At 37.0% G+C, this 22182-nt stretch overlaps 1 protein-coding gene across 1 annotated transcript in view; it reads left to right on the top strand.

Annotated features, from left to right (window-relative positions):
* Nucleotides 1–4051: 4051 nt before the first annotated feature.
* The window catches only part of AGBL3 (AGBL carboxypeptidase 3), a 44823-nt gene continuing 26692 nt past the window's right edge, over nucleotides 4052–22182 (top strand). Inside the window, exons 1-5 of the mRNA XM_070947357.1 lie at nucleotides 4052–4117; nucleotides 7503–7563; nucleotides 10478–10660; nucleotides 14058–14165; nucleotides 16527–16674. Of these exons, the coding sequence (XP_070803458.1) occupies nucleotides 4052–4117; nucleotides 7503–7563; nucleotides 10478–10660; nucleotides 14058–14165; nucleotides 16527–16674 (566 nt within the window). The remainder of the gene's footprint in view (nucleotides 4118–7502; nucleotides 7564–10477; nucleotides 10661–14057; nucleotides 14166–16526; nucleotides 16675–22182) is intronic.

The following is a 22182-nucleotide window of genomic DNA, read 5'->3' as shown; positions in this document are numbered from 1 at the left end:
AAACAGCAGCAAATTTATTCAACGGTTCTATGCTTAGCAACATTTCCATTTAATCAAATTCCTTGCTCTTCCCAAATCTATTTCAGTGTTTACTTTCTATGTTTACACAAACAATGGAAAATGACAGTTTGTGGGCTGGTTCAAATTTCTTACATATTCCAAAAAATATGTCACATGTGATGTACTTTATACCTATATAATTGACATACAATTGGCAGTGCAGAAATGCTAAATGCTTCCAAAGTCAGAACCAAAATACATATATACACAAATTTTTTTCTCTCCCATAAATTTTCTGTCAATGTACCTGTTCAAATATAAAAGCTCTGTATTTGTACAGGTAGCCGATTATGTCAGTGTGCAGAAATGTGGACAACTACTACAGGCAGAAGTTGCAAGCCCTCTGCTTTTCACTGCATGGGGATTCAGAGCTGAGATGAACTTTTGTCAATCTCTGCCGGATCTTTCCAGGATAGGAAGGCTGGGAGGGGAAACTCACAATCTTCACAAGGCTACCATGCAGGTAAGCGCATTTTTCGGCAATCTTTCCCCCTTTTTGTGCTCCTCACCAACTCTCTCTCTCTCTCAATAAGTAGCAGAGTTGCGAACAGGGCGAAGTGCAACCAAAGAGTGCAAGCCAATTAAGAAAAAGATAGTCAAATATTTCCCACTTTTCTCCTTCGAGTCCTACGCCCGCTTTCGAGGGGAAAGCGGAGGCAACTTATTTCTCGCCTCTCCTGCCGCGAAAGCGGGGCTGCCTTTCCAAATCAAGGCGCCTCCCGGGAGAAGGAGCGGAAAAGGCGAACGATTCTAGGAAAGAACCGGCTCGCTCGGAGTCGCTATAGCAACGCTCTCCTCGTTGGAATTCACGGCCGCCGCCGCCGCCGCCATCACAGGCCACGAGAGGGTGCCGAGGCCACGCCCTGGCAGCGCAGCGGTTTGACATTGCTGCGGGCTGGATGCTGAGGTCGAAACTGAAATTTAGCCATGCGGGGTTAGGGATTCCTCTTCTTTGCCCGGCACTCGGGAATCAGCAGTCACGCGTTGTACAAAGGTGAGGGAAGAGAACACAGTGGAAGTGTGCATCGCTGAGCTTGAATGATTCTAAGCGTGCGGGAGGTAACGGAAAAGCATCGCAGGCAGTGAAATGGTATAGGGCAGTGTTTCTCCACCTTGGCAACTTTGAAGATGTGTGGACTTCAATTCCCAGAATTCCCCAGCCAGCACTTGCTGGCTGGGGAATTCTGGGAGTTGAAGTCCACACATCTTCAAAGTTGCCAAGGTGGAGAAACACTGGTATAGGGTCTCTTGCTTGAGTAGGGGGCTGGACTAGAAGACCTCCAAGGTCCCTTCCAGCTCTATTCTGAAATGAATTGAAAATTGGATTGGATTCCAACCCCCAAACCCCCCCCCCCACGTTAAGGCGACAGCTTTATGGAGCCAAAGCAGATTGTCAACAAACAGCATGCAAGATTTTGAATTCTTCATAATGCAAGTGAGATGGGGAGGGAGGATCTGATTGATGGATTATGATCTGACATAATTTCCAGACTCATCTACTGAATCTTGAGCCATATAATCTTCCACGTTCAACCAAATAGGACTTGCGATGCCTTCAAGTTGCACTTTGGACTTTCTCTAGGGCTCCTGAAATAATTACAGTGCACAGTTCTTGACCTGCTTCAAAATGCCGCATTTTGATGTAATAAATCCATCTGTTTAATTGGCTCAGTCTCCATCCAGGATAAACTATCTAGAAATTATTTAACTAGTGTTTCTGCAGAGTTGATTTATTAAAGAGGAAAACTTTAGAGCAGTGTTGCTCAGTCTTGCAACTTTAAATGTGAACTTTCAACTCCCAGAATTTCCTGGAGAACTCTGGGAGTTGAAGTCCACATATCTTAAAGTTACTTAGATTGAGAAACATTTCCTTAAAGTATGCATCTGCATATTGCTTTCGATAGAAAAGAATATTCGTAGCTCACGTTTGAATTGTGATGACCTTGGTGCCCCTCTGAGCTTGGTTGTTTTCCTGCAGCTCTTTCATTACCCAACTAGGAACTACTAACTGATAAACAGGCTAACAGTAAACAAAAGTTTAATGAAGGAACCATCAAGAACACTTCCACCAACACTGACAGGGCAAGCCACTAGTATATAAATAGAGAAAATCCCACTCCCTTCTAGCACTGAAAATGTTACCTTTTTGGGTAATGAAAGAAAACAACCAAGCTCAAGAGAGCAATAATTAAAACCACATATTGTTTTAATGTGCACTAGGAACAGATTTGCAATCTATGCTGACTTTTTAGCTTGAATCACAGCTTTTATCAGCTACCACAAGCTGAGAAATTAAACTAAGAATTATATTTCAGATGGGAGAATTATATACCTATCCTTGTGCCAAAATACTTTTTTTTTCCAAGCAGAATAATTGCTTGCAGATACAATCATGTATTTTAGGCTGAATAACATGGCTCTTTAAAGCTGGAATGCTCTTTTAAAAAGTACCCACCTTTCTCAGATGCTTCTCTGCCTGCCTTCTTCTAATTGTAGCTTAAGCAAAGTCCATCTTTAAAGTACCCAAGACTCTGTTGGGCTTAGCTGTTACAGGGCCTTTCCCAAAATTGCACCTACATCAAAACAACAACCTTTTTTGTCTTGTCTTTATGACAGTGTCTTTATTTCACCCTCAACCAGTATAAATATATGAGGTAAACACAAGACGAGCAGCCCTAAGTTCTTAGACTTTCTAGTCAATTGCACCTTCAATGGATAGTTATTCTTGATTTATGTTTTGCTGTTGAAGGATAACATTACGGGGAAGCAATGGAAATTACTAGCTTTTTCTTTACAAATATAGTTAGAAGTTAAGTTTTTATAGCATTATATAGTAGATTTTAAGAAATTTTACCAGACAGAAAAATTGGTACAGAAGAGGCAGTCACTGTGTCATACTTTTTGTTTCTATGGATACATTTTAGTACACCTCACATGGCATAAAATAATAATTTAATAATAATAATTTATTACCTGTATGCACTGGCTGACTCCCAGCAACTCTGAGCAATTTACAAATTATTTAAAACATTAAAAATAAGAAAACAAAAAGTGTAAAGATGGCAGGATGACAAAAAGATAAAGATAAATTATAATTAAAACACAGTCAAATGACACCTCAATCAATAAATGAAAAATGTGGAGAGATATTTATCCTTTCCTCAATTATAAACCCATTAATATAGTAATAATGAAATATTTAAATAAAATGAGAATATTACATAGGTGTCAGGGGAAACGTATATGATTTTAAGGATAGAACTGAGACTATAAGTGCAAGTGACTGAAAATTATTAATATTTTTGGTGGGGAGTATTGCAGATAACTCATAAGGAGTTACAAGATTACAAGATTGTTCATGGGGCTATCTAGATATTGATGCAAAATATTTAGGTTGATACAAAATAAGACAGCTAGAATACCAAGTGGAATTGTGTGTTATCATGGTAATGACAGTACATATTTTACTTATTGGTTCCCAGTTTTCTTCCAGTATAATTATGTCATGGGGCTGCACTATGTGGAAGAACATCTGCAACATGTATTCCTTTTTAAGTCCTGAGATCATAGAGTAAGGCCCTACTCCCAGTGTTTCAGGTGCCTATTCGGGTGGGTCATTTGAAGTAGGTACTCCAAGATAAGAAATACTGTTTCCAGAAGTGTCCATGTAGCACCTGTTGAGTTACTGTTTCACCCTAGAGCTTTTTAATTTCCTAGAAATTCGTCTGAAATATAGTGCTTTTAATTAGTCTGTTTCAGTGGTATTTTAATGGTTGTTCTTTAAACTGTACTTTTAGTCTTTGATTTTTAATCTTTTATTTGTGTTTTTACAGTATGTTATACTGCTATACTGAAAGCTTTCAATAGCTTGACTAACATGTTTTTAGAAATATTAACAAAGGAAGCTGTATATTTACAGTGTTCAATATAATAGATTTTGATTATGTTTCAGTCTGTGGAGGAAAAATAAAGGGCCTGGTTTCAGAAGATTATGTCCGAAGATTCAAATAAGGACAAGCAGTACATAGAACAATTAACCAGTGAAAATTACAACTCAGTATGTTTAACCTTCAGTTTTGTATATTCTTCTAACATTTAATTAATTAATTACTGGGCTTGTATGCACTTCAAACATAGCTGATTCTAAACTATATAGTCCATTTATTTGTTAAAGGGAATATACAGTAGATAACTATTCCTCTCCTATTTGCATATTTCCTCATACACATTTAAATTGTATTTGCCTAGGCAGTAGATACCATAACAATTATTTAAAATATACAGTGTGCACTTCCTTGCGTTATCTGTGCAGTATTTTCTCCACATTACATTTTTTTACATCCAATTTTTTTTTAAAAATGTGCCGTTTATAAAATCCAAACCTGCTAATCCCAAAATTGTACTGCCTCTTACAGAAATATATTACATTTAAACTATTATAGAATATCTGTAGCCATTCTCCTATCAAATGCCACATATCCAGATACAGAATAGTTATCCATAAATAATTAACACATTTCCTTGTACTTAATAACTTTAGTAGAAAATAGAATGTATTCATATATAATTAATTCTTTACTACCATCATTTTTATGGTATCTCCATCAATGTCTCAAGGCAGCTCATGTTCTAATAGAAAGAACGAAATAATAAAGCAATGATCTAACAATCACAATACAAACGTATAAAAATATATTTCTGTCATTCCTTAGCAGACCAGACCTGAGCACTTGTTTGGAATTTCTATTCCAAATGCTATACAAGACAGGATCATCTTTATAGCTTCATTAATAGGCCATAATGTCAATAGTCTTCTTCAGCCCAAGTGATAAAATGTTCCAGGGGAAGGAGCTGGCACTGAGAAGGTCTGCTTCTAGACCAGGAGCATCAAACTTGCATTATCACAGCAGCGTCATGTGATGTATCAGGACTTTTCTCCTTCGCAAAACTGGGCGTGGCCAGCGTGTGATACATCTGGCCCATGGGCCACAAGTTTCACAGCCCTATTCTAGACCTTCAACCTCCTGACATCTTTTTTTTTTTTTTTTAATTTGATTTATATGCCGCCCTTCTCTGGAGACTCAGGGCGGCTTACAATGCTTTAAGCAATAGCCTTCATTCTTTTGTATATTTTATACAAAGTCAGCTTATTGCCCCCACAAACTGGGTCCTCATTTCACCTACCTTAGAAAGGATGGAAGGCTGAGTCAACCTTGAGCCTTGGAGAGATTCGAACCAGCAGAAATTGCAGGCAGCTGTGTTAATAACAGGGTGCACTAAACCCTTGTACTATCAAGGCTCTATCTAAGAAAATAACCTCAACAAGTCCTCTCAGCCTGTTCGTACCAGATTGGCAAAATCTACCAGATATGCAAAATCAAATACAGTACTTCAGAGGCAGAAATCTTAATTCATAGTAATCTTGCCTTACCAAATAATATAAGATGTGTTGAATTACAGTTCCTCCCCCTCCCACACCTATGAGATGCTGAGAATACTGTGATATGAATTGTAATCTATTGTGTACAACTAAAAGATATGCATAGTTTTGCTTAAGTGCCGTATTACTCTCTGCTTTGACCTCTAGCAATCCATGTTGTGTTCTTTACCAAATGTACACTGGGATTAACCCAGGGGTGCTATTCAGCAGGTTCTGACAGGTTCTGGAGAACCGGTAGTGGAAATTTTGAGTAGTTCAGAGAACTGGCAAATACTACCTTTGGCTGGCCCCAGAGTGGGGTGGGAATGGAGATTTTTTTTTTTTAATTTGATTTATATGCCGCCCTTCTCCGGAGACTCAGGACGGCTTACAGTGCGTTAAGCAATAGCCTTCATACTTTTGTATATTTTATACAAAGTCAGCTTATTGCCCCCACAAACTGGGTCCTCAATTTACCTACCTTAGAAAGGATGGAAGGCTGAGTCAACCTTGAGCCTGGCAAGATTCAAACTTACTTTAATTGCAGACAGCTGGTGTTAAATTACAGTGTCTTGTCCGCAGAGCTATCCAGCTCCTTTTGCAATATCCTTCCCCCAGGAGTGGGGAAGGAATGGGAATTTTGCAGTTTCCTTCCCCTGGAGTGGGGTGGAAATGGAGATTTTGCAGTATTCTTCCCCTGCCACACCCACCAAGCCATCCCCACAGAACCAGTAGTAAAAGAATTTGAATTCCACCACTGGATTAATCTGTATTTATTTATTTAGAAAACTTATTATAGAAACCTCTATAACTGTCTGGTTTGGTTCTGTAACCCAACAAGACAGATACAGACTTCAGAGGATAATTAGAACTGCAGAAAAAACAATTACTACTAACCTGCCTTCCATTGAGGACCTGTATACTGCACGAATCAAAAAGAGGGCTGTGAAAATATTTACAGACCCCTTGTATCCTGGACATAAATTGTTTCAACTCCTACCCTCAAAACAACACTATAGAGCACTGCACACCAGAACAACTAGACACAAGAACAGTTTTTTCCCAAACGTCATCACTCTGCTAAACAAATAATTCCCTCAATACTGTCCAACTATTCACTAAGTCTGCATTACTATTACTATTAATCTCATCGTTCCTATCACCCATCTCCTCCCACTTGTGACTGTATGACTGTAACTTGTTGCTTGTATCCTTATGATTTATATTGATTGTTTCCTAGTATGATTTGATTGCTTATTGTACCCTATGAGTATCATTAAGTGTTGTACCTTATGATTCTTGCGAATGTATCTCTTCTTTTTATGTACACTGAGAGCATATGCACCAAAGACAAATTCTTTGTGTGTCCAATCACACTTGGCCAATAAAGAATTCTATCTTCTATCTATCTATCTTATATGACCACTTTATACGTGATAATCCCAGGCAGCTCACAATAATACTCAATAGATATATAGCTAATAGAGCAATACATTTCTATAAGAGTCCCACAACATATTTATATGCCACAACATCCAAACAACTTTACATTTATAACTAGAATAGCTGGTCTCACTTCCATCCTAGCCCAATGCCTGGGAAAAGAACCAAATCTTCACTGCTCTCTAGAAAGCTAATAAGGTGGGAGCCCTCTGAATCTCAAAGGGGAGATTTTTCAAAAGGGTTGGGACTAACATGAAAACATGTCTGAAATCCCACCAGATGGCAACATTTAAGAGAGAGGACTGGAGCACATTCACCTTATTTGATGCCATAGGACAGGTCATCCTGATAGATCAAGATGCCTAATAATATGCATATTTTCCATATTGTATTCCAAAGATCCGAATCTATTTTTCTTTTTACCTCATTTTTTTTAGTTTTGTCCTACAAAATTAATAATTAAGCATGAATTTTCTATTAATAGTTATTTTTACCAAATAACTATTAAATAATAGTTATTGCTAATTTTCATTTTGCAGGAAAGAATCACATTTTCTCTTTTATTTTATTTGTATTTTAGGATGAGGATTCCTTTATCCCATACGTAGCAGAAGATCTTGAGCAGTGTGCATTTGTTGCAGGTCTGAATAGTTCTATTTCTTGCAAATTGAGGGAACATATACAGTATATGGGTAATATTAAAAATGAATTGCCATGTAGCTGTAACAAAAGGTTGGCATACATAATGCCTTCTAAATATATTGGAACACATCTGAAGAAATTGTGTTCACTTTTTTGTTGATGAATTATCTCTTATACTAAGAAATAACATCCTGAAAAACATACCTATATGCTCATCATAACTAGAATTTTAATTAGGAATTAAGAAAGTGTAATCTACATAAGTTAAAACCACAAGATGATAAGAAAATATATCTAATTCTAGTTTATACAACAATATTGACTGTGTTGCCATACTTTTCAACCCTTACAAGGTATTCTTGTTTTGACCATGTCCATCCTCTTCTTCATGCATTGCCTTTTCTTCATTAAATTTCTTCCCTCTCAGTTTTTCAGGAAGTTATCAACCCCATTTAATTATGAAAGTCCTTGGTCGTCCCCTTCTCTTAACTCATTAACTCTGTAAATATTTGTTTTCTAACTTGGTTTATTCTCTCTTTATGACCAAACTATCTCAGCATAATTATTTCATACTAGTTACGTATTCATTTAGCTTCCATTCACCCCTGAGTCTATCTGTTGTTGTTTTATTATTTATACTTGTTAAGTACACCGTTCCTATTGCATTTTTCTGACATATCTAATTTCCAGTGGACTGGGAGTGGATTGTTCTACTTCATTCAGCAAGCATTTATTCCTTGCAAAAAACCATGTACCGGTAATTCCTGCTTTCTGCCAGCATTTGTACATCTTCAGACTTCCCCAATTGTTTTCTTACCTTAATCAAACATTTCAGCAAGGTGTACACATTCATCTATTTCGTCTAGTTTTAGCCATTTATGTAGCATATGGAACCATTTACTACATTTTCCCTGACAAAAACTAATTACAATAGTCTTTGATACATTTAATTTTCAGAATTAAATGTCTTGTTATAAATTGATATCATCCAAGTTCTGAAAAACATAATATCATCTGCATTAAGAGATACATGTATATTCACATTTCCAACCAATACACCTCTAATGTGTCAGACTCCAAAAGTCAAGAAAGGCACACACAAGTTCTTCCAAGCAGTTTCTTTTAGCATTCTCCTCCTATAGACAGAAATCTTGCCAAACTAAAGCAGACTACTTGCACTATTAAAATATACGCTGAAAACTCCTAGGGAGGAATTGTTTTAATTCTCTCTCTCCCACAAAAACTTAGTTTTCTTTTGCTCCTCTGGAATGCACTCCCTCCCTCGTGGGAATCTGGGCTACATTCCACCACAAATATCACCAAAAGCATTCTGTTTATATTTGTTTATAAATAGATTAAAAACTATCATGTATCAAGCTCACTATATTCAGTTACCTTCACCTCCATTGTTACACAAAACATTCCAAAATTCAACCTTATTATTATCACATATTTTATTTGAGTAAATACATGCACAATTAATTTCCTTTCTCACATTGCTACATTTCTCAGTGACTTGCTGAAAAATAAAAAACATGGCTTGTACACACACCCCGTCCCCCATAAAATGTTCTTTCCAACATTCCATCATTTCAGTTTATCACTTTTAATTCCATTCACTCTGCTCATGGTTCCTAATTTAAGATTTCTTTTCCATACTTCAATTTTGATTTAATTTCCATCAGAATAGTTCTAAATTTTCTATGCCCCTTCATTTTACCTATTTTTGTTCTTTTTATTGCATTCTTAGCAATCTTTTTTTCTGTACACTATAAATATGTTTCTACCATCCAGTATAATTCCATCATATGCTTTGCCTGTTTCATCATTCTGTCAGATTTCCTTTTTCATACTTCCCATAGAAGACTGTGGAAGAATAACTCCACAATCTTCTATGGCACTCTGTAACATTTTTTTTCATTCTTTTTTCATTTTTCACAGTTTCTTAGTACACTTTCATTCATTCTGTTGGGAGATTAATTTATATTCTAATAGCTTTTCATACTTTCATGTTTTATTCCTGTCGTTTCCACTTTTTTCCTTCAAATTCATTTTTCTCAAGTTCTTGGCACTACCAAAACTGGTCCGTTCCACATTCAGAACTATTCTTGTTTGGATCTTTAAATGTTCCAAATAATAGTAAAAAAAAATCTGCATTAGATTCATTTATTCATATTACAATGCAGAATATTTTCTCCTAGTTGTATTGATTCAGAATGTTGCAAATCAGTCATCTTTATTTTTCCATTGCCACTGGGCAATTCTTGCCAAACTATGGATTCTTTCAAATATACCCCCATCAAACTAGATTATGACACTATAAATGTCTAACCCTTCACTCAAAGTCAAGTCTTATAAATTCTGCATTTTTTTTGTGGAACAGTTTCTGTTGCTATTTTGACTAATTTGCCGCTTTTGCAAAATTTGCAGTATGCCACAGTCATAAATAATATTTTTATTTGGGATATAGAGATGACAAGATTCTTGATTTGTTTGAGCAATATAATTCCAAGATTAAAAAACTCTTAAAACTAACAAAAGAAGAATTTATTACTGTTTAAGATCAGATCCTAAAAATCAAATGCAATCTGCCACAACATCACAGTGAATAACTTACTTCTTTTGTCAGATATGAATGTAGAGGAGGTTTATAGCATTTAACAATCATATAAGTGATTTCGGGGCACTTAAGTTTTAGGAAAAAGATTTAAATTCTATTTATTTCTACTTATTCATAAGTCTATGTATTAAGTGCTGGGTTAAATGTGAGAACACAATTCTTTGAAAAATTTGTATTTCAGAAAAATGGGTAGCTGTTTAAATCTACTACCCATGATTGCAGAGGGAAGAGTATTTGAAGCATCAAGCTCAAAATTGATCAGTGATCAACACATGCACATATTTGTCTTACAGATTCTTTTTGTGATCAACTTTTGCCACGGACCACACAGATTTTATTGGAATATAACTCTGGAAAATGGGTGCCACGACTTCGTGAACCACGAGATTTATATGGCCTTTCTTCTACAGGAGATCTGCACTTAGTACGCTGGCCACATCAGTATGAAGTTATCAGAGAAAAAATTAAGCATATTGGTAAATAATAATTTAACCCTTTCTAATGTGGCGTTTATTGATAGGTCACAAAGAAATAATATTCCCAATAAAGCACTTTCTGACTTGCTGCAACCACTTACTGTAAATAATTTTCTTGATTCATCACTTTGCATTGATGCAGTTAATTCAGCTTTCAAATTTAAATGTAAAGAAATGCAAAACTCCCTTATAGGAGGTTGGACATATTAAAAGAAATGAACAATTTTAAGAATTGACTACAACTACATCAAGCCTAAAGATTCTCAAAGATTGTATATATTTTTCTTGTCAGCGGAGCAATCCCATCCTCGGTTACAGTTCTATAGTGGTTGGAAGAGGATAGGATTGCAATTGTGCCAATTTGGATAATCCAATGATATATTAATGAATGTGTTATTGCTCTGTGATTTGATCAACTTAACATTTATTTGAATTAATTTGCAATGGCAGTGAAACACTGAAGTTAGACATGTGGATGAGTTTAAAGCATTGCAGTAGATAACAACAGAGATTTCATGATGACACAAGCATTTTCTGTGATCACCAACTCTAATTTCCAAGCTCTGAGGACTTTTTAAAGAGTGAAGCATTTGCTCCAAAGGGTGACAGAGATAAGGAGAGACATCCAGAGAGACAGAATGTAATGCCATGGTTTTTGCCTTATGATCTCAGGCAGCAGGCCTCCCCTACAAAGGGAACTGACCTTGGCAAAATAGAATACTATATGAATACTTTGTTTTGGATATATTCTTTTAATTTAATTTCAGATACAGCAAGTGGGGAAAATCAAAATTAATTTAATACTCTTAAGATGACAAGTCTGACCTTTTATTTTGAAGACTTGTCTGCTTTTGTGAATCTCCATTTTTGATTATAGATAGACTACAGCTAGTAGTTTTTAGCCAACCTTGATAACTGATCTTGAGAAGCTACAAAAAGCCAGAATCTGTTGAATATTTTGATTGTGAACACCAGGAAATTTCACAACTGTAGATGGGGAAATTTTCTACATTGAAGCAATTAGTGGCACACTGTTTCCTTATTATTGCCAACTAAACAATATGAAAATGTCTATCTACTTACTAGAAATTATATTGGAAAGAAATTTCTATTTGTTTCAGGTTGTATAGGACCTTAACAAAAAGAATTGTGCAGGGTTTTTTTTCTGCTAGTCTTGAGTTCCTGTGATGACACCTTCTGGCAAAAGCAGTCTTCTGCTATTTAAAATAAAATTGAATAACTTGAAGGTAGGATACATAGACCTACAAATTGTGGCAAACCTCACATATAACAAAGGAAGCATGTATATAAATTTTTATGCTAATTTATTGAAATGATATTATATTGAAATGAATTTATATTTTTATTGAAATGAAGTCACTCATTTCAATAAAGCTCTTGTGGCATGATAGAATATTCTACCAGTACAAATACACTTGATTTTTTAACTAGTCACCCTCTTCCTATATCTTTTTTTCTTTTTACAGCCTTGTAATCCCTTGATTCTGGATAGAGTCAGGGTGGCTCACCTGGTTCCTATAATTATTTTTATAAATTTTCTTCCTGTTCCTAATAAAGTGTCAACATTGATGTTACTGTATAACTAGTTAACAATATAAGGAAGAATCTTACCTAATTTAAGAATTTTATCATAACTGCTCACTAAAATTCTGTTGCTCAGGTTATAAAGTATATTTTTGTAGCACAAGAAGAAACACAGTTCTTGAATAGTTGATTAAAAAGTGGTGTTAATTTAATAAAACATAACAAAAATTTTAAAGGAAAAAAGAAAATATAACAACCAAATGTAAATGTTCTGTACAAAATTTTACACAAGTATATAATTACTATATATTTTAATATATAATTACTATATTTTGTTATGGTTTTAAAACTTTCTACAGATTCTGTTAAAAAATCTGAACGGGAATATAATTAAAATAATTGATTAACATATATTAAAGCTACTTATAAAATGCAGATGAAAGTAATAATGAAATCATAATAAAAAGTAAATACAACAAGGTCGTAGTTGCAGAGCTGTATACACCCATGTTTCCCTGAAAATAAGACTGGGTCTTATTTTCTTTTGGGCTCCAAAATAAGCATTAGGGCTTATTTAGGTGTCTTTTTCCACCCCACCCTCCCCATGTACAGGAGGCCCACTTCTGCTTGCTCGTGGCGAGGCAGGAGGCTGCATGGTACGCTAGTGCCGCTGCCGCCGTGAGGCAAAGAGGTAGAGCTGGCCCATGTGCCCAGCACCACCTTACCTCAGGGTTCCCGCAGCCAGGCCACCCACACCCCGACATCTGCCTTGCCTTGTGATGGCGGCTCCAGCAGCCTCGTCCAGCAGAACCCCATGTGGCCACTGGCCCACTTCTTCTGCTTACTCGTGGCCACAACAGACCAGAAGGCTGAGCAGCATGCCAGTACCATGGCCACAAGGTGTGGTGGGGGGCTGTAACTGCCCCATGCACCCCACACCGGCTTTCCTCAGGGCCCCTGTAGCCAGGCCATGCACACCCTGACACCTGCCTCTCGGCCATGGCACCAGCACACCACTCCGCCTCCTGCTTTGTTGCAGACACAAGCAAGCAGAAGAATTAGGCCGGCGGCCATGTGGGCTCCTGCTGCACATGGCTGCTGCTGGTGCTGCCGCTGTGAGGCAGGTATCAGGGCATGGATAGCCTGGCTGAGGGAGCCCTGAGGTAAGCCAGTGCTGGGCACTTGGGGCAGCTCGATCACCCTCCACCTTGCCTCGTGACCATTGCACCATGCGCAACCAGACGGAATGGGTGGGCAGCCGGCTGCGCAGGTTCTTAAGTAGGGTTTATTTTGGGGGTAGGGCTTATATTAGGTGCAAGCATAAAAAACCATGCTAGGTCTCATTTTCGGGATAGGCCTTATTTTTGGAAACAGGATTTTAGTTCTTTGGATTCCAAGAACAGTATAGGAGTGGTTATCTACTGCAGAAAAGAAATAATAAAATAGCGGCTACTGCACATATTTCAGCGTTGAAGGTTTATGTTTGAATTATTGGCAATACTAAGAATCTCACTATGGAGCAAAAATTACCAATTTATTTTATGTTTTTGAAAAGATAAAATGAAGGGCCATCAATATGTCTTTTTTTAAATAGTAGTTATTAAGCATTTTCCACCTTTAAAAACAGAAATAACAGAAATAACAATAAAAAACAAGACAAACATAACAATGTATCGTATTTTTACAGCCTTCCGCATCAGCAGCATCAATATGTCTTTTTTATTTAAAAAAAAACTAAGCTAATCATCTTCTTATAAGCAGGAATAAAAATATACTGTCCTTTGCACCTGAAAATATGTTTTTGTTTTTTAACACATCATTTTAAAGCTATTTTCTTTCTTTTTCTTTCCAGAATGGATTCCATCTCATCCGGAGCCTCTCTATAATCCCACAGGTTTAGAGATTGAGCCTCCGTGTCTAGATCCAGGGGAAGGTGCTGTCGTGTATTTAGCAGATGAAGGTTTGACCAGATTTTATTGAAAACACACATATAACTTAATTATTTTCATCTTTCTTGTACAAAGTAATTTTAAAATAGAATTCTACATGCAAATTCTAATACAAAAGACCAAAAAAAAAGCTCTAGAATTTAGAATCCTAAATTTTAGCAGCATAATCTTTGTAACACTAAATGTACAATTCACAGCATTTTCCATAATCCACGCCACAATTCTTTTGAAGTATATCAGTTTTAATAAATTAATTTTATTTCTGCCAGAATTGGTTCTTTTCTTTGGTTATCCTTTTAGTTAATGTACCAGATTATTAATTTTAAAAAGATGTAATTGTGCCAAGTAATAGGATCAGTGTTTTTGAAGATAATTCATACCCTGTTATCTCCTTAAGAGTTTAATCCGATCAGAACTGTGGCTCTATTCCCTTTCCTTCCCTCCTCTCCCTTCCCTTCATCTCCCCCTTCCCATTTTTAAGCATCCTCAGGATAATGCTCTTATATATGTCTCTTGGCTGCATTTACCTTTCTGTCATTGTTCTTATTGCTGCTCTGAACTGATTTTAAATTTTAGATTTTTGAAGGATGAGAGAATAAAAGAGTAATGATGAAGATATGCCTTACACAATTATAGCTAAGGATGCTAATCAATTTGATAAACAACCACATTCTGCTTTAATCATTCAAATATTTTGTTTTTAAGCACTTGGCTTGAATAGAAAAATTGCATTTTCAGTTGAATGCAGTGAAATATCTCCTTAGCTTTTCCTGTCTGTCTTCTACTTCCCCTTGAATTACTGTATGTCTAGAGCCCAATTTCTTGAAGTTCTTTTTTTTTTTTTCTTGCAGGACCTTTATTAATCTAGAAGGCTTTCCTTGTCATCATATTTCCAACTAATACAGTCCTGAGATTTCTTATGCCAAATGGGCCCACAATATTTGCTGATGTCATCAAGCCATCTTGTTTTAGGTCTTTTTCGTGGATAATTTTTATCAAAGTGGAAGCCATTTTATGACTGCCTTGATTCACCTGGCATCAGTTCTTCTTGCTATGTGATCAGTCCATTGCAATTTGTGATTTCCATTGCAATTCTTTTACTCTCTGGATGATACCACATCAGGGGTGAAATGCTCCCAGTTCGGACCAGATCGCCAATCCGATAGCAATGGAGGCGGGTGGTTCGGAGAACCGGTAGCAAAAATCCCTGCCCCCCCATGCCCAGCTGAGCCGCGCGATTATCAGAGGCTTTTTTTCTTTTAAATGCCTCTGATGATCCAAGCTGAGTTGCCTGATCGTCAGAGGCATTTAAAAGAAAAAAAAGCCTCTGCTGATCAGGCAACTCAGCTAGGATCAGCAGAGCCTTTTGAAAGCATTTTTTTACAACCTCTTCGCCGAAGAGGTTGTAGAAAAAATGGTTTTAAAAGTTAAAAAAAATTGGCCACGCCCACCCAGTCACATTACCCCACCATCACCAAGCCACGCCCACAGAACCGGTAGTAACAAATTTTAGATTTCACCACTGTACTACATACTTTCGTTTGTTCTTTAAACCATGTGAAGGTCTTTCTATCTTGTCTTGTAATGCCAAGCATATATGTTTTCATGGTTCTTTGCACCACTTGTAGCTTTTGTATCAATTGTCAGGTTAGTGTCCATGTTTCACTGGCATATGTTAGAGCAGGTAGCACACACTGATTCTCTCTTCAGGCATAGGGGAAGGTTGTTCTTGAAAACTATGCTTAGCTTGTTGAATGTCTGCCGACTACATTTAACTTGCCATTCAATTTCCTTTATTGTATCACCTTCTATTGAGATTCATATATGTAGTGGTCTACAATGTCTAATTCTTCTCCAGATATAATTTTTTTTTCTTTCTTTAGTGAATTTATTAAACATAACCTGGCTCTTTTTCAACTTTATTTTAAGTCAGATGGTTTTCCTGCTTCATGCAGCTCTTGTTATGTGTGTTTGTAGCTCTTCTGGGTCTTTTGAGAAGAGAACAACATCATCTGCAAATCTTAAGTTATTTAAATAGGAGCCATTGATTTTTATTCCATCTTTTTCCCAGTCTAGTTTGCGAAATACTTCTTCAAAGGCAGGCTGAGAAAAGGATAGGTGATGTTGTATCGCCATGTCGTTCTATGTTGGTTTCCACTTTAAAATCATTAAGGGAAATTGTTGCCATTGTTTTTTCATATATTGATTGTAGTAACTTTATGTAAGCAATGTCTACGCCTTGGTTGAGCAATGTATTAATTATTGCTTGCTGAAATACTGATGGTTTTTTGTAGTCAATGATATATTAAGAAAATGTTTCTTTAACAATAATTTGCAATTGAAGATTAAGTATATTCTGTTCCCCTCAACAGCCAATAAGGACCCCAACTTTAGATATTCTCGAATAGGGGGAAGTTTCCCTTCAAAGCAAGTGCTTCCTCAATCATGGAATGACTGGGATAATACTTTGATCTTTGAAGCACGATTTGAAAGTGGAAATCTGCAAAAAGTGGTCAAAATGTAAGTTGCTTCCCACTTTTCTTTTAATTTGCAAAATAGTCCATTTTCTGAGGCATTAAGCTAATCCCTGGTAGACCTTGAATTTAGACAGCATGAAATGAGATGCAAAGTCCAATTCACTGTTTTAAGAAAATAGTCATTATTAATAAATTTTACTTCATATTTTCTTCAATGATCTTTGCTGATTTCCTGGCTGTGACAAATGAAGCAAAAATTATACCTGCAATCCAGTAGTGGGTTACAAATCCTGGCGCTACCGGTTTGCTATCAGTAGTGCGCGGGCATGCACACTTGCTTCGGGAGCGCACGGCGCTTCTGCACATGTGCAGAGTGTTTTTGATGATGTCTGGGTGGGTGGCAAGAGCCTTCCGCCGCCGCCACTAACGGTTTGCCCGAATTGGGGTGAACTGGGAGCAACCACCACTGCTGCAATCTAGATATGCATTTATAAGTTGTAAGTTGAGGTAGTCTTCAACTTATAACAGTTCATTTAGTGACCATTCAAAGTTACAGCGGCACTAGAAAAAGTGACTTATGACCATTTTTCACACTTATAACCATTGTAGCATTCCCATGGTCACATGATCAAAATTCAGATGCTTGGCAACTGGTTCATACTTATGACCGTTGCTATGTCCCAAGGTCACGTGACCACCTTTTACAACCTTCTGACAAGCAAAATCAATGGGGAAGCCAGATTCATTTAACAACTATGGCAAGAAAGGTCGTAAAATCAGGCAAAACTCATTTAACAAATGCAATACAATACAATACAATACAAACAAATGCTTAACAATAGAAATTTTGGGCTCAATTGTGGTTGTAAGTTGAGGACTATCTGTATTTTAGATTTTTTTATTTCATATTTTATATTTTTATCTCTTGTGCTTTTTAATCAAAATGTGATGTGAATGTGCAATATGATTCAATGGTAATTTATCAGATACTGCCCAAATACAGGATTTATGTATTTATTACATCAATTTATACACAGTTCCATTTATGAAGATTCTGAATAGTTTCTAAATTAATATCAGAACATTAAAAAAAAACATTTAGTACAGTTACAAATGCACCATCATTTGTGGTAGCTGGTATGCTTGTTTTCCTCTGTAAAGCCCTTCATTGCATAAGATCTAGCCAGCTGAAGCACTATAATTTCTGCTCATACTGTATGGTTTGACAGGCATATTTTGTGCCTTCTGCCTATTACACCTGTTATGCTGTACCCTCGTCTTTCTCCACTCTTCTGTCTGCATTCACTCTCCCAACAGTTTAAGGGAATGACAGACACCCCGTTTCTTTCCTCTTTGAACTTGACTGCATCCATCCATAACTGTAAAAGACAGACTAGATCCATCAACTGCATCCATCCATAACTGTAAAAGACAGACTAGAAATAAAAATTAAGATAAGCAAGAAAATGGTAAGAGAACACCTGTCTGACCTTGATGAATATAAATCACTGGGACCTGATGGATTACATCACAGAGTTCTGAAAGAGCTAGTAGATGTTATCTCAGAACCACTGTATCATATGTTTAAAAAATCTTGGAGCACTGGGGAACTACCAGAGGATTGGAAAAGAGCTGATGTGGTTCCCATCTTCAAAAAAGGGGGAAAAAAGAGACCCAGGAAACTACAGACCAGTCAGCCTAACATCAATACCTGGGAAGATACTGGGGGGAAAAAACAGATCTGTAAACATCTAGAAACAAATAAAGTTATAACTAGTAGCCAGGTTTGTTAAAAACAGATCATGCCAAACCAATCTTATTTCATTCTTTGACAAAGTGACTAAATTAGTAGACCAGCAAAATGCTGTGGGCATAGTATATTTAGACTTCAGCAAGGCATTTGACAAAGTAGACTATAACCTTCTACTTGGTAAGCTAGAAAAATGTGGGAAAGACAGCATCACCACCAGATGGATTTGTAACTGGCTGACAAACTGTATTCAACGAGTAGTCCTTAATGGTACCACATCCACATGGAGGGAAGTAAGCAATGGGTACCACAAGGTTCTGTCTTAGTACTCTTCAATATCTTCATAAATGACTTAGATGAGGGAATAGAAGGAGAACTCATCAAATTTGCACATGACACTAAACTGGCAGGAATAGCCAACACCTCAGGAGACAAACTCAGGATCCAAAAGATCTTGACAGATTTGAACAATGGGCCCTATCCAATAAAATTAAGTTTAATGTGGAGAAAAGCAAAGTTTTATACCTAGGCCAAAAAAACCAAAGGTACAAGTACAGGAGAAACCTAGTTCCAAAACAGTAACTGTGAGAGGGACCTTGGAGTCTTAGTGGATGATCACTTAAACATGAGTCAGCAGTGTGCAGCAGCAGCCAAAAAAGCTAATACAATCCTTGGTTGTATAAACAGAGGCATAGAATCAAAAATCACGCCAAGTATTAGTACCACTTTATAAAGCCTTGGTAAGACCACATCTGGAATACTGCATCCAGTTTCGGTCACCACATCACAAAAAATATGTTGAGACTTGGAAAAATTGCCAAGTAGAGAAACTTAAGATGATTAAAGGCCTGCAGGCTAAAACATAGAACAATTGGAGGGTTTGGGTTTGGCTAGTCTAGAGAAAAGAAGGACTAGGGAGGACATGACAACAGTATTCCAGTATTTGAGAGGCTGCCACAAAGAAGAGGGGGTCAATTTATTTTCCAAAGCACCAGAGGGCAGGACAAGAAACTATGGATGGAAACTAATCAAGGAGAGAAGCAACCTGGAATTGAGGAAAAACTTCTTAACAGTGAGGACAATTAACCAATGGGACGGCTTGCCTTCAGACATGGGTGCTTCATCACTGGAGGTTTTTAAGAAGAGACTGGACAGTGATTTGTCTGAAATGGTATAGGATCTCCTGCTTGAGCAGGGAGCTGGACTAGAAGCCTTCCTAGGTTCCTTTCAGCTCTATTCTGATTCTGACTCATCCAGTAATTGCTTTGGCAAAGTCAGTATGAGCAATTCATTCATCTACACATGAGAATGCAATCCATTACAGCCCCCCGCAACCTTCCTCACCCCCTATATACTGCTCTTATTTAAGTAAAAAATAAGTTTCCCCACGATTATTATTCAGGGGGGAGGGGGGTAACCCTACTACAACCCTTCATAACATCAGCATTTCTCCCAGTCTGATCCCACAAACTCCAGTTCAGCCATCAGACCCTCTTCAATTCTGTATTTTCTCCTCCCAACAAACAAATCCGTTACCTTAGATTTTGAGTGACCTGTAAAATGAATTCTTATCCACTTCTCCTTGCTTCTATTTTTGGAGTACAGGGAACTGCCCACCTAATTCCTTGACTACAGTTACTCCCTTTACTGAATGTCTTCCTGTAAGTAACCAAGGAGTTGCCAATGCCGAACATAAATGTCAGATTCTAAGAAGACCTTTTAAGAGCTTTGGGAATCAGCTGATGTGCATGCAGTAAAATGTTGGCAATGGTAGCAGCAGCAATTCACAAACAGCCCCACTAGACTCCAAATTGCATTAATAACATCAGCAATCTTTTTTCTTCTCTAAGACCATCCCTGGCACAGTTTCAAACAAAGGATTGTCCTTTTGAATCTCTTCAGTCACTTTATACTGCATGCTCTCATACAAGCTGCCTTGCTGGATGTTCTTCTACATCCAGTTTCCCTTCCTTATTCTTTTTTTCCATTTCTTCATCTCCAGAATCTGCTCTCCATACTCCTCGTTTCTGCATGGACCCTTTCATTTTTCTTGCCTTCACCTTCTCTGCATTTATAATTGCCCAATTTGCCTTCTTCCACAAAATTTTCTTATCTCTGTTTCAATCCAAACCATTTTATTAATTGTATTCGATTACTTTAAGCTTTATCATGAGCAGCTTAGTTTTAAAAATATTTTTCTTCTGCAGTAGGGGACTTATTGAGCTGTTAAAATGTCAGTTCCTTTGATAGTGACTGCCAATCAGTCTATTTATATGCTTTATAAGACGAAGACTTAGTTGTCAGGAAAATAATGTTGTTTTCTCAAGTACAATTAACTATGACTGGCAGAAATGCTGCTCCTGCTTACCAAAATCTTTGTAAATGCTAAAAAAAAAAAATGGAAACTAAATTAGGCATCCTGCATGTTTTCTTGTAGAAATATTCCAATCTACAGCAGGAGCAGGAGGAGGAACCTACATATTTGTATTTGTCATACTTAGCATTTTAGAGGGAGGAATGAATATCATTTGAATTTTTAACCAATTCTGAACTGGTAATGTATCTGAAATTGGATCCCAAGAATAAGACAAAGTATTTATGTATAGTTTGCACTATTAGTGGGATCTTTGTACACTGTTATCTTTGCACAATAAAGTAATAAAACCTCCCATTGTATCCTGTCTGGACATGGAAACTTGGATATATAATTTCTTCCACACAGATGTCAGCTTCTCGCATCTTTGTCAATTCCCTGTCAATTCCTTGGCATATATCTCATTGTTCACTAACATCTACTTATGCTCCCTCCAGCCAGCCAGCTGGACTTGTTAAAAGCTAGAAGCAACACATGCTTTGCCCTTGCTGTTCACCTTGCTATAATTAGCTTTACATTAAAAAAAAAAAAGAACAATTACTGTGGAAGTGACAGTTATTTCTCCAATCAATAATAAAGGACAGAAGAAGTCAAGGCACCTTAGCCCCTTGGCTTCTGAAGAAGGAGAGAATCCCAGAGGTGGGTGGTGGAATGAGGTGGGAATTCCTGTCATTGGGAAGCTACCCTACCCACCATTTTAGAGAAGCATTTTGACACTGACATCATAGCATGAGAGCCAAACTTATTAATGATTTGGAGAGCAAAAATATTAATTTGTGGAGATAATTGGCTCAACTTTACAAGCTCCATAATGTTGTGAGGCATTGATCTCAGATTGGAGGGGACTTTGGACATTGATCTATAGATCAAGACTGGGCTAGTGAGAGCTGAATTTCAAATATTCACCTGGATTTTTAAAATATGGGTTTTATTTCTTTATTTTTGCTTTCATTAAGTTGATGTATGTCTGGACTGGGAATTCTAGATTTTTACTTATTTATTTGTTTCCCATATTTATTATTTTTACAAACAACCCAAGGCCATGATATATCCAACACATTTTCCTCCTCCTATTTTCCCCACAACAACCTTGTGAGGTGGGTTGGTCTGAGAGAGAGTGACTGGCCCACTATCACCCAGCTGACTTTCATGGCTAAGGCAGGACTTGAATTCACAGTCTCTTGTTTTCTAGCCTGATGCCTTAGTCACTAGACCAAACTCACTTATGGAACCATGTAGATCTGAAAATCACATTTGGAGGGTACAAAATAAAAAACTGTTATTTTTCAAGTACACTGTTAAAATAATATCTACCCTGGATTTCCACATGTATCCAAATTCTAATATTAAAGCAATTTCTAGACATTTGTTATATAATCGAATTAAAAATGCCATTCCTGGGAAATTTAATGCACACTTATGTATGG

The sequence above is a fragment of the Pituophis catenifer genome, unplaced genomic scaffold (assembly GCF_029215685.1).
Source record: "Pituophis catenifer annectens isolate HBS135680 unplaced genomic scaffold, rPitCat1.0.hap2 SCAF_7, whole genome shotgun sequence".
NCBI lineage: Eukaryota > Metazoa > Chordata > Lepidosauria > Squamata > Colubridae > Pituophis > Pituophis catenifer.
This window is presented reverse-complemented; position numbering and strand designations above follow the sequence as displayed.